The sequence below is a fragment of the Anser anser genome (assembly GCF_964211835.1).
Source record: "Anser anser genome assembly, chromosome: Z".
Lineage (NCBI taxonomy): Eukaryota > Metazoa > Chordata > Aves > Anseriformes > Anatidae > Anser > Anser anser.
The window spans coordinates 77,905,443-77,917,710 of NC_139723.1; the positions used below are offsets into that span (position 1 = coordinate 77,905,443).

At 53.7% G+C, this 12,268-nt stretch overlaps 2 protein-coding genes across 2 annotated transcripts; both read left to right on the top strand.

Annotated features, from left to right (window-relative positions):
• The first annotated feature begins 616 nt into the window (after nucleotides 1-616).
• On the top strand, nucleotides 617-12,080 carry LOC310889983 (uncharacterized protein). The gene is made up of 2 exons (XM_083818334.1): nucleotides 617-1,928; nucleotides 12,024-12,080. Exon 1 carries the CDS (start codon nucleotides 620-622, stop codon nucleotides 1,889-1,891), a length of 1,272 nt encoding a protein of 423 aa, XP_083674460.1. The 5' UTR covers nucleotides 617-619; the 3' UTR covers nucleotides 1,892-1,928; nucleotides 12,024-12,080.
• On the top strand, nucleotides 9,117-12,160 carry LOC310889981 (uncharacterized protein). Its single transcript, XM_083818331.1, has 2 exons — nucleotides 9,117-9,275; nucleotides 9,519-12,160. The coding sequence occupies exon 2, from the start codon at nucleotides 9,530-9,532 to the stop codon at nucleotides 12,071-12,073; it is 2,544 nt and encodes an 847-aa protein (XP_083674457.1). The 5' UTR covers nucleotides 9,117-9,275; nucleotides 9,519-9,529; the 3' UTR covers nucleotides 12,074-12,160.
• The last annotated feature ends 108 nt before the right edge of the window (nucleotides 12,161-12,268 follow it).

The window sequence follows — 12,268 nt, forward strand, 5'->3', positions numbered from 1 at the left end:
CTCTGGAAGAGAAGACAAATTGCTCTCTTCTATCAACACCAGCGGAAGTGTGGAAAAAGCAAGTGATTCCTCCAGAAGGAACAAGCAACCGCATGGCCTGACAGCCCTCAAACGTTCAATAACCGAGACTCAGGATCGTAGGGCAGGAGACAGGGACAAAGAGTTGCACTCTGAGGTGAGCTCCTCCAGCCAGCCACCACAAATGGACTGCATTGTGCGTGAGAGCATTCTCCACCCGGATGGAGGGCTGCCTTACATGAGTGGATTGTTACTGCGGCCTCCTGCACAGCCCAGGGCAGAACCAGCCGTACTGAGCCCTGAGAACACCATCCGCAAGAGCTTCTTTCATAAGGATGAGGAGCAGACAAGAAGAGAAAAGGAATTCCTGCGGCCTCACAGATTGTCCATGGCTTCTTCAGCTGTTCCTGGCATGGCCAAAGTGGCTGCAGGACCAACAGCAAGACCACCTACAATCCAGAGAAATGCTGGTCATGGCATGACTGTGAAAAAACACAAATTAGAGTCTTCCACTGACACCGACAGAAGCATGGGGAAACCAAGTGGGCTCTCCACAGAGAACCAATGCCCAAAGGGCTTGAGGGCACGCAAAATATCTAAGATGGAGATTCAGGATTACATGGAAGGAAAGAGGAAGCAAGGGCCACACTCAGGGATCAGCTCCTCCAGCCAGCCACCACAAATGGACTGCATTGTCCGGGAGAGCATTCTCCACCCTGATGGAGGGCTGCCTCAGAGGAAGAGGGAGTTCCTGAAGCCTTTTGGGTTGCCCATGCTCTCTTCAGCATTTCCCAGCTGGGCCAAGAGGGAAAAAGGACTACCTTTGCCCCAGACAAATAGAAGAGATGACAGGTCTGCACCTGGCAGGCACACAGACTGTGCTCTTAGTCCCAAGGAATGTGCAGGGAAACTGGGCGCGCTCCCCATAAAACAGCAGCAACCCAGGACTGACATTCGGGGCTCCACGCAATGCAATAACAGTGAGCCATCTGCAAGGTGGATGATTGTTCACGAGAGGTTACTTGACCCACAAGAGGGACGATGTCAGTGGAAGGAGGTGTCCAAGGGGCGACTTCCACAGGACGACCTGTCCCAGCCACCTTTTGAACTGTCCACGGCCCTTCCAGTGCTTCCCAGCCCGGCCAACGGAATTATGCATAAAGACCAGGGCTGCCAAACTGACTATGTTATCATCCTGGATCCGTTTGTGACGGATGTCAGGAATGGGAAAGAGCCCGACACTGCAGCGCCTCTCAGGATCAAGAAGCTGCAGCTGAAGGAAGAGCACCGCAGCAAGCTCAATGAGCACATAACAAAGAAGTGCCGGGAAGTACAGCTGCAACGCTTCCCTGGGCCAGTGCAGAGGTCCACTGAAAAGATGCATCGAGCACTGCCCAAAAATGCCTGTGCTGGGGCCGGAGCCTTACCACCACGAAGTCCCTGTGTCCGCTTCATCAAGCACAAGCCCCTCCTCCATCCAGACCAGGTCAAGCAGAGGAGGCTTGGGGCATCCATTGCCTGCCCAGCGGCCTCGAGGACACCACGCTCCCGCCCCGTGCCTGTCTTTTTCCACAGCCCTGAGGCCACGTTTATGCCTGAGGAGCAGCGTGAGGCCCTGGAGCTGCACATTCGTGCCAAGAAGCTGCAGATCCTTGAGAGACGTCTGGGCACGAAGCATCCATCCCAGTCAGCTGTGCCCCAGGAGGAGGGTGGCAGGGCAGCCCTAAGGACCAGCGCCCTGCCCAGCATGCCCTGCAAAGCTACAAAGACATCGAGCACCTCGTGGAACCAGGGATCCCACCAGGCAGACTCTGCTGAGGCGGTGCACAAGAGCAAGTGGCAGAACCTGCGGGCACTCTACTCTGCCCTGTAGGGCAAGGCCCACGGTCACAAGTAGCAATTGTGGAAAGGTGTGACAGAGGACCAGGGGCCAGGCAGCTCACTCCTCCGGTCCAAATAAATCCTCTTCCTAGCCCCATGGTGGGAATCGTGTCTTGTTTGTGAAGCGCCGGCAGACTCACGGTGGGCTGTGCCTGCAGGCTGGAGGGGGGTGGCAGGGAAGGGGTGTCCCAGGGCAGGGGGCTTGCCCATTAGTCCAGTGTGAATTCACCCATTCCTCTCTTAATTCAGGGGTATTCTAACTGACACCTTCTCAAACTCCTGACTTGCAATTCCCAACTGGTAGCTCACAACTCATGACTTGTTTCGTGCATCCATCGAGAAAATAGTTGCCTACCTGAGGGTGAGAGAGCTACATACGCAGAGGCTGATGAATACTCAGGAGATACCCGGCTCGATCGCGGTTCTCCTGATCCTCCTGACAGTGATGATTTAGATGATTTGGGCAAAGGCAATGCCATGGAGCTGGCTGCTCCTGTGAAAGGGATTGAGCAACCCCAGATGCACCCCCTCAGACTCCTGCGAGAGGCTTGGCCTCCTTGGAGTTAACTCATCTCCAGCTATAACTGACGGACCGTGTGTGGGAAAAAGGGGCACATCAGGATACCCTTGTGAGAAGCAATCTGTAGAAAGTAACACGGGCTCAGGTGAGGATCTCAGTGAACTAGCTTTTTATTCATGATTGCAGTGCCGGGTGTCCTGCAAGCAGGAGCGCGAAGCAGACGTGTATCATAACCTTATATCCCCTATTACCCGATTCTTGATTCCTCCCCTGTTTCCTCACTGGCTGAGTAGTACAGGTTCAGAACCTACTCGACGCTTGTTGCTATACCATGTATGTCCAATTTTATTTGACCAACCTTTAATTTCTCCTTTTCCCTCTTTTTTCTTCTCTTGTGACTGGAGGGGCTCGTGACTTTTTGTTTTTGCTGTATCCGCAACTGCTTGTGTTGTATTTCTTAGCCATCCTCCTTGTTTTGGGAGAGTGGGACCTTCCAATGTCCCTTTATCTGCTTAGCATACTCCCCACTGTTATGCCACTGTTATGCCTGCACGATCGCTTTTAAATATGCAAAGGCCCCAAACCTGCAGCTCACACAGCAGGGCAGGAGTTGGGGCCTCAGTGCATCTGGAGCTGCAAGGGAGCCAGAATGCTGCCCAAGGCAGGGGCACTGCCTGCAGGTGCAGATGGCAACTGAGCCTGCCCAGACTGAGGTTCAGGATCACAAGGCAGGAAACGGAGCTGAAATGATGTGCACAGGGGGCTGCTCCTCCAGCCAGCTGCCAGCGCTGGGCAGCATGGTGCATGAGAGCCACCAGATGGGGTATGTCCCACCATCCAGCCAGCAGCAACAGGGATGATCCTTCATGAGAGTCTTCTTGACCAGACAAGGGGCGATGTCGGTGGAAGGACCTGTCCCAGCAGACTCTTGGATTGTCCACGGTCCTCCCTGTGCTTCCCAGCCCAGCCAACACAGTACTGCAAAAAGACCGGGGCTGCAGAACTGACTTTGTCATCATCCTGGCCCCTGCCACAAGGTACATGTGCTCATGGCACTTGCACCAAGCCTGTGGCACCCAGGGTACTGGAGCGGTACCGACCATCAACAGCACCCGCTCCCTCTGGGGAGTGGAGGGGAAGGTGCTGATCTCTGCTCTTTTGGGAGAGCAACGGGACCTGAGGGAACAGCACGGAGCTGTGACAGGGGAGGGTCAGGCTGGGTGTTAGGAAAAGGTTCTTCACCAAAGAGGATGGTTGGGCACTGGAACAGGGTCCCCAGGGATGTGGTCACAGCAGTGAGCCTGTCAGAGTTCATGCAGTGTTTAGACAATGCTCTCAGACATCGCGTTTGGTTTTTTGGTCCTTTGTGGAGCCAGGAGTTGGACTCGATGATCGAGGTGGGTCCCTTCTAACTTGGGATATTCTATGATTCTATGGAAGAGTGAGGCCCTTGTTGGCATAGTATCCACCAAGAGCCCTTCTCTCCCAACTTGGTATTGTGAGAAAAATCTCAAATAATTTTCTTCAGACAGGATCTTCTGTGAGGCTATTTTATTCATGATTGCAATGGCGGGCGTCCTGCCAATTACGAGTGCATTTTTGTAAGCAAATCATAACCTTTTATTCCCTATTACCCAACACCTGATCACCTCCCCTGTTTCCTCATTGGCTGAGTACTACAGGCTCACAAGCTACTCGATGCTCCTCTATACCATATATGCACAATTTTTCTTTTTTCTTTTCTTTTCTTTTCTTTTCTTTTCTTTTCTTTTCTTTTCTTTTCTTTTCTTTTCTTTTCTTTTCTTTTCTTTTCTTTTCTTTTCTTTTCTTTTCTTTTCTTTTCTTTTCTTTTCTTTTCTTTTCTTTTCTTTTCTTTTCTTTTCTTTTCTTTTCTTTTCTTTTTCTTTTCTTTTCTTTTCTTTTCTTTTCTTTTCTTTTCTTTTCTTTTCTTTTCTTTTCTTTTCTTTTCTTTTCTTTTCTTTTCTTTTCTTTTCTTTTCTTTTCTTTTCTTTTCTTTTCTTTTCTTTTCTTTTCTTTTCTTTTCTTTTCTTTTCTTTTCTTAACCCTTTAATTTCTCCTTTTTCCCTTTTTTCCCTTTGCTATGTATTGAGAACGTGTGATCTTTGTTTTACTATTCTCACACTGCTCATCCCGTTTTTCTCAAGCTTCCACCTTATTTTGGAACAGTGAGGCCTTCTACTGTCCACTTATCTACTTAGCATTTCTCTTTGTTATGACTACACAATTAGCTCGGAATACAGAAAATTAGCTCTCTGCTGCAAAAACGCAACTTAGTTTCTCACAGGGGGAGTGGCCTCTTCTGTGGGGGTGGCAGGAGAAGGGATGGGTGCCCAGAAGGGCCAGTGCTTCCCTCGTAGCAGCTGTAGGCCCTGCCCCTGTCTGACAAGGGGCTGAAATCAGCTTTCTGAGGCTGTGCAGTTTGGCCATGCATAGCTCCAGTTTTGCTTTAACACACGTTTCAAGACAACGTGACTTTCGAGGGGCTCCTCCTCCAGTCCCTGTCAGGATTCCCTCCACGGACGGCTAGCTGGCGGTGTGTCACGCATCACGGAGTTGGGAGTCCACGGGACTGACAGCAAGCAGCAGGTGAGATGTGTGTGTCCAGAGCTGCAAGGGAGCTGGCGAGGGACAACACAGGGCATGGGTGCTGCTTTATGGAAGGTGCTGGAAAACCTGACAGAGGCCGGAGGGGCTGAAGGAAGTGCCCGCCACCCAGAACCAAAAGGCAAGGGTGACAGCGGCAGCTCAGCAAACAGAGGACTGCAGGAGGGTTGCTGATGGAGTTGCAGGCAGAGACAGAGCATTGGGTATGGTGTGGGGTGTGGGAGGAGCTGGGAGCTGGGATGTGACCCTGGCCCTACGCAGGGAGCCCAGGGGGAGCCATCCTGGCCCCCCACCCTGTCCACGGCATGCAGCAGAGGGGTAGCTGGGAAGAGCCAGCAGCCCTGGGCAGCGTCCCCATGATGGCAGAATGCTCAAAGCCACAGGACCCTTGCCCAGGGCGACAGGGATCTGGGGTTGTGGTAGACAGCAAGTTGAATATGAGCCAGCAGTGTGCCCTGGCGGCCAGGAGGGCCAACCGTGTCCTGGGGTGCATCAAGCACGGCATCGCTAGTAGGTCAAGGGAGGTGATTGTCCCGCTCTACTCTGCGCTGGTGCGGCCTCACCTCGAGTACTGTGTGCAGTTCTGGGCACCACAGTATAAAAAGGACATGAAACTGTTGGAGAATGTACAGAGGAGGGCTACGAAGATGGTGAAAGGCCTGGAGGGGAAGACATACGAGGAACGGCTGAGGTCACTGGGCCTGTTCAGCCTGGAGAAGAGGAGGCTGAGGGGAGACCTCATCACAGTCTACAACTTCCTCGTAAGGGGGTGTCGAGAGGCAGGAGACCTTTTCTCCATTAACACCAGTGACAGGACCCGTGGGAACGGGGTTAAGCTGAGGCAGGGGAAATTTAGGCTCGACATCAGGAGGGGGTTCTTCACAGAGAGGGTGGTTGCACACTGGAACAGGCTCCCCAGGGAAGTGGTCACTGCACCGAGCCTGTCTGAATTTAAGAAGAGATTGGATCTGAACTCTTGGGTAGACCTGTGCGGTATCAAGAGTTGGACTTGATGATCCTTAAGGGTCCCTTCCAACTCAGGATATTCTATGATTCTATGATTCTATGATTCTATGACAGCACAGCCCGGCCGGTACCCATGTGTCACAGCCTAAATTATTACCTGGCCTGCAGGTATTTCAAGATTGGAACAGTGGCTTTGGGAATTCTGTTATACACAAGAACAAGAAGGCGTACTTTTCTTGAGACTTCCCCAACACATCCTACCTTGCTGCCAGGGGGAGACCCCACAGAGCTCTCTCATGGACAAGTCAATATTTTTCTGTAGGAAACTGGAGTTTTTTGAAACCTGGAAGCCCCATGCCCTGCCTCTCCTGCAGGCTGGGTGGCAGCTGCGCTCAGATGTAGAGCTCTGCAGCAGTGATGTCTTCTGTTGCCCCTGGGAAATCTTATCCCGGATGGAGTGGACGCTGCTGCCGGTCGGTACCGCTAAAGTACCTTTGGTGCCACAGGCTTGGCACAAGTGACAGGAGCATGTGTACCTGGTGACAGGGGCACTGTGGTGCTGTGAGGATGAGCTGGAGTGGCTGCAGGGCTTTTGGGGTCTTGTGGAGGCTGTTAAGCTGGGAGGTGTCATGGCCGACCAGTGTGGCCTTCCTGCTGGGAAGCTGCCATGTGGAGTGCTCCTGGGGGTGCTCTCGGAGCGTGAGCCCAAGCCTGGGGAGTTCTCAGCACTGCTGGGGCATTTTCTACTCCAGGGCCACCACTTGTGCCCTTTGGGGCCTGCCTCAGTACCAGCTCTGTTTGGTGGTGTTGTCCCCTCCGTGCTGGTGGTCCCCTCCTCCTGGGGCAGTGCTTGCTGTGACGCATGCTCTGTGCTAAGGTGGTCCCCACTGTGCTGCAGCCTCTTGCTGTGGATGTGCAGCTCCAGAGCCTCGTGCTGCTCCTCAGACATGAACCTGGTCTCGGTGCTGTGAAAGTAGATGGGAACTGGGAGGGAGCGTGGTGTCCTGGAGGCCACTGGACAGGTGATGGATGCCCCAAGCTCCTTCTGTTTGACCTGGTCCGGACGGAGGAGGGATTTGGGCTTGAGGAAGCGGACACAGGGACTTGGTGCTGGTAGGGGGGCAGAGCCAGCACAGGGATTTTTGGACATTTCGGACATTTTTGGACAAAAAAGGACTCTTTCCTTTTTTGTAATCCTGAATTTCCATCATGGATGGCTTGGGCACTCTCACACCCTGCAGGCGCTGGTTCTGTGTGGAGAGTCCTATTGGTTTCCCCATGCTTTTATCCGTGCCAATGGAAGACTGTAACTTGTGGTTTCTCACAGACATGCCATGATCAGCGTTTCTTCGGATTGTAGATGGCTCTTGTGTTGGTCCTGCTGCCACTTTGGCCATGCCAGGAACAGCTGAAGAGGCCATGGACAATCCGTGAGGTCGCAGGAATTCCTTTTCTCTGCGTGCCTGCCCCTTCATCCTTCCGAAAGAAGCTGTGGTGGTTGGTCTTCTCAGGGCTGAAAAGGGCTGTTTCTGTCTCATCCAGTACAGGAGGCCGCTGTTTAAACCCAGGACGAGGGGTAACGGACACAAACGGAAGCACAGCAGGTCCTGGCTGAATATGAGAGGGCATTTCTTTACTGTGAGGGTGACAGAGCACTTGAACAGGTTGCCCAGAGAGGTTGTGGAGTCTCCTTCTCTGGAGATATTCTAAAAAACGCGCCTGGATGCCATCCTGCGCAATGTGCTCTGGGTGATCCTGCTGGGCAGGGGGTTTTGAATTGGATGATCTTCAGGGGTCCCTTCCAACCTCAGCCATTTGGTGATTCTGTGACCACCGTCTCAGTGAAGAACTGGTCCCAACCACCCAGCCTCACCCTCCCCTGTCACAGCTCCGTGCCCTTCCCTCGGTCCTGTTGCTGTCCTCTGGCAGCTCAGCGCCTGCCCCTCTGCTCCCCTTGTGAGGAAGCTGCAGGCCGCCATGAGGCCTGCTCTCAGCCTCCTCTCAGCTGGGAAGGAGCTCTTTATTACTTTTGGTCCCACTTGATGGCAGAATTGTCAGCACAACCGCTTGACTTTTGCTAAAATGAGCAGTTAACGAAGGGCTTTATTAAGGGCCGGTGTCATGGGGCAGTAATGCCATATCCGCAGGCCTGGCGGGACCGACCCACGCACTCAGGCAGCCCCTTCTTGCTGCTTCCTTTCCAAAGCCTGCACTTCAGGCAAGACTGCAGATTTTCCTCACTCTGCAGTCTGGCTTTGTACACTAAAGAGTTGCTCTTCTCCTTTTTAAAGTTCTCTTTCACTCTGCTCTTTCTCTCTTGGCATTTTTCATCAGCTTTACCTCTTGCTGAGTGATGGCTTGCTACCATTTTATGCACATAATCATAGCACCAACAGTGATTAGTTGAACAGACGTGCAGGTTACAGCTACAGTCATCAGTCTTCTCATACGTATTTGAGCAATACATTGAGAACATTTTCAAAGCATGTACCGGTGCCTGGTCCCCCCCGCCAAGAGTAAGAACGTGTTTCCCTTGAGGTTGCTTCTTTTTTTTTTTTTTTTACATCTGCTTTTTACTTTTGTCTTGGTCTACATAATGGCAACCACTGCATTTCACAAGATCACCAAGAGCTCCTTTGGCACCTGACACGTGGTCTAATACCAGTGTGTGTTGTATTGCTATTTGAAATCTCGACGTGACCTCTGTTTGTGAATTTTTTCTGCACTCTACTGGAGTGTTTGTGATACTTTCTATTTCCCTGCATAGGTTTGCCGTTGTCTTTTCTCATGCCATTATTCCTAACCGTGGCAAGAGTGTTCTGGTGAATCTGTGCAAGTTTACTGGGAGTTTACCGGCCTGCTTCAACGTGGGCAGGGGGCTGTGACCTCACAGAGGCGTTGCCGTGTGCTGTCTGTGACCTCACGGCCGTGTCCCTATAAAGCACCGGCCACCACGCCCCGTCTGCCAGTGCGGTCGTACCTGGCTGTGAGCAACGGTCGACAGCAGCTTTTTCCTCATCCCCGGCCTCATGCTTTTGCTGGCCGGGATCTCCCTGCTCTCCAGGGGTCGAGACCAAGAGGTACAGGGGGCGGGTGGGTGGGGGAATTCGGGGCTGGGGGACTGGGGGCCAGGAGGTGTTGGAAGGGGTCCCGTGGGTCCCTCCCCAGGTTGGTCACAGTGCCGTGCTTCTGTGCCCACAGGGTGACGGCCGACTCCGGCGAAGTTGTGGACGGCGGCAGCGGCAACCACCGGTACCAAAGCCAGGTGAGTCCCCCGTGGGTGAGCCTCAGCACCGAGCAGCCCATCCCTATGGGGCTGCGGTGGCCCTGGTGCCTCTCTCCCACTGCAGCTCAGACTCCCTCCCTGTTTTGCTAGGCGGCAAGAGGTATAACCGCTCAATTAGCCTGGACCACATTGTACATGAGACCGTTATTCACCCAGATGGGGGGCTGCCTCACAGACGGGTGCAGCTCACTCGCCCTCACAATTTGCCGATTGCCCCCCCAGCTGTTCCTGATATGGCTAAAGCGGCTGCAGGACAAGCAGCAGGACAAGAAGCAATGCCAAGGAAGGATGATCGTGGCATCTCTGGAAGAGAAGACAAATTCCTCTCTCCTATCAACACCAGCGGAAGTGTGGAAAAAACATGTGGGCTCTCTAGAAAGAATGAGCAACCACATGGCCTGACGGCCTTCAAACTTTCAATAACCGAGATTCAGTATTACAGGGCAGGAAACAGGGATGAAGAGCTGCGCTCTGAGGTCAGCTCCTACAGACAGCAACCACAAACGGGCTGCATTGTCCGTGAGAGCATTCTCCGCCCTGATGGAGGGCTGCCTGACAGGAGCGGATTGTTACTGTGGCCTCCTGTAGAACCCAGGGCAGAACCAGCTCTATTCAGCCAGGAGAACAACATCCGCAAGAGCTTCTTCCAGAAAGATGCGGGGCAGGCAAGCAGAGAAGAGGAATTCCTGCGGCCCCATGGATTGTCCATGGCCTCTTCAGCTGTTCCTGGCATGGCCAAAGTGGCTGCAGGACCAACAGCAGGACCAACGAGCATCCCAAGAAAGGCTAATCATGGCATGTCTCAGACAAACCAGAGATTAGAGTCTTCAGTTGACACCGAGAGAAGCATGGGGAAACCAAGTGGGCTCTCCATAGAGAACCACTGCCCGCAGAGCCTGAGGGTGCCCAAGCCATCCATGATGGAAATTCAGAATTACAGGACAGGAAACCACACTGAAGGGTCACAATCTGGGGTCAGCTCCTCCAGCCAGCCACCACAAAAGGACTGCGTTGTCCGGGAGAGCATTCTCCGCCCTGACGGAGGGCTGCCTGACAGGAGCGGATTGTTACTGCGGCCTCCTGTACAGCCCAGGGCAGAACCAGCTCTATTTAGCCCTGAGAACACCATCCGCAAGAGTTTCTATCAGAACGATGAGGAGAAGACAAGAAGAGAAAAGGAATTCCTGCGGCCTCATGGATTATCCATGGCCTCTTCAGCTGTTCCTGGCATGGCCAAAGTGGCAGCAGGACCAGCAGCAGGACCACCTACCATCCCAAGAAAGGCTGATCATGGTATGACTGTGACAAACCAAAAATCACGCTCTTCCATTGGCACCAGCAGAAGCATGGGGAAAGCAAGTGGGCTCGCCATACAGAATCAGTGCCTGCATGGCCTGAGGGCACCCAAAACATCCAAGCTGGAGATTCAGGATTACATGGAGGGAAAGAGGAAGCAAGGGCCACACTCTGGGATCAGCTCCTCCAGCCAGCCACCACAAATGGACTGCATTGTCCGGGAGAGCATTCTCCGCCCTGATGGAGGGCTGCCTCAGAGGAAGGAGGAGTTCCTGAAGCCTTTTGGGTTGCCCATGCTCTCTTCAGCATTTCCCAGCTGGGCCAAGAGGGAAAAAGGACTACCTTTGCCCCAGACAAATAGAAGAGATGGCAGGTCTGCACCTGGCAGGCACACAGACTGTGCTCTTAGTCCCAAGGAATGCACAGGGAAACTGGGCGGGCTCCCCATGAAACAGCAGCAACCCAGGACTGATATTTGGGGCTCTACACGAGGCAAAAATATTGTTCCATCATCAAGTGGGGTGATTGTTCATGAGAGGTTGCTTGAACCACAAGAGGGACGACGTCACTGGGAGGACATGTCCAAGGGGCGATGTCCACAGGTTGACCTGTCCCAGCCACCTCCTGGCCTATCCAGGGCCCCTCCAGTGCTTCCCAGCCCGGCCAACACAATTATGCGCAAAGACCAGGGCTGCCAAACTGACTATGTTATCATCTTGGATCCGCTTGTGACTGATGTCAGGAACGGGAAACACAGCCACACTGCAGCGCCTCTCAGGATCAAGAAGCTGCAGCTGAAGGAAGAGCACCGCAGCAAGCTCAATGAGCACATAACAAAGAAGTGCCGGGAAGTACAGCAGCAACGCTTCCCTGGGCCAGTGCAGAGGTCCACTGAAAAGAAGCATCGAGCACTGCCCAAAAATACCTGTGCTGGGGCTGGCACCTTATCACCACGAAGTCCCTGTGTCCGCTTCATCAAGCCCAAGCCCCTCCTCCATCCGGACCAGGTCAAGCAGAGGAAGCTTAGGGGGCACGTCGCCTGCCCAGCAGCCTCCAGGACACCACGCTCCCGCCCCGTGCCTGTCTACTTCCACAGCCCTGAGGCCACGTTTATGCCTGAGGAGCAGCGTGAGGCCCTGGAGCTGCACATTCGTGCCAAGAAGCTGCAGATCCTTGAGAGACGTCTGGGCACGAAGCGTCCATCCCAGTCAGCTGTGCCCCAGGAGGAGGGTGGCAGGGCAGCCCTAAGGACCAGCGCCCTGCCCAGCATGCCCTGCAAAGCTACAAAGACATCGAGCACCTCCCGGATCCAGGGATCCCACCAGGCAGACTCCGCTGAGGCGGTGCGCAGGAGCAAGAGGCAGAACCTGCGGGCACCGGACACTGCCCTGCAGGGCAAGGCCCACAGTCGCAGGTTGCAAGTGCGGAAAGGTGTGACAGAGGACCAGGGTCCAGGCAGCTCACTCCTCCGGTCCAAATAAATCCTCTTCCTAGCCCCATGGTGGGAATCGTGTCTTGTTTGTGAAGCGCCGGCAGACTCACGGTGGGCTGTGCCTGCAGGCTGGAGGGTGGTGGCAGGGAAGGGGTGTCCCAGGGCAGGGGGCTTGCCCATTAGTCCAGTGTGAATTCACCCATTCCTCTCTTAATTCAGGGGTATTCTAACTGACACCTTCTCA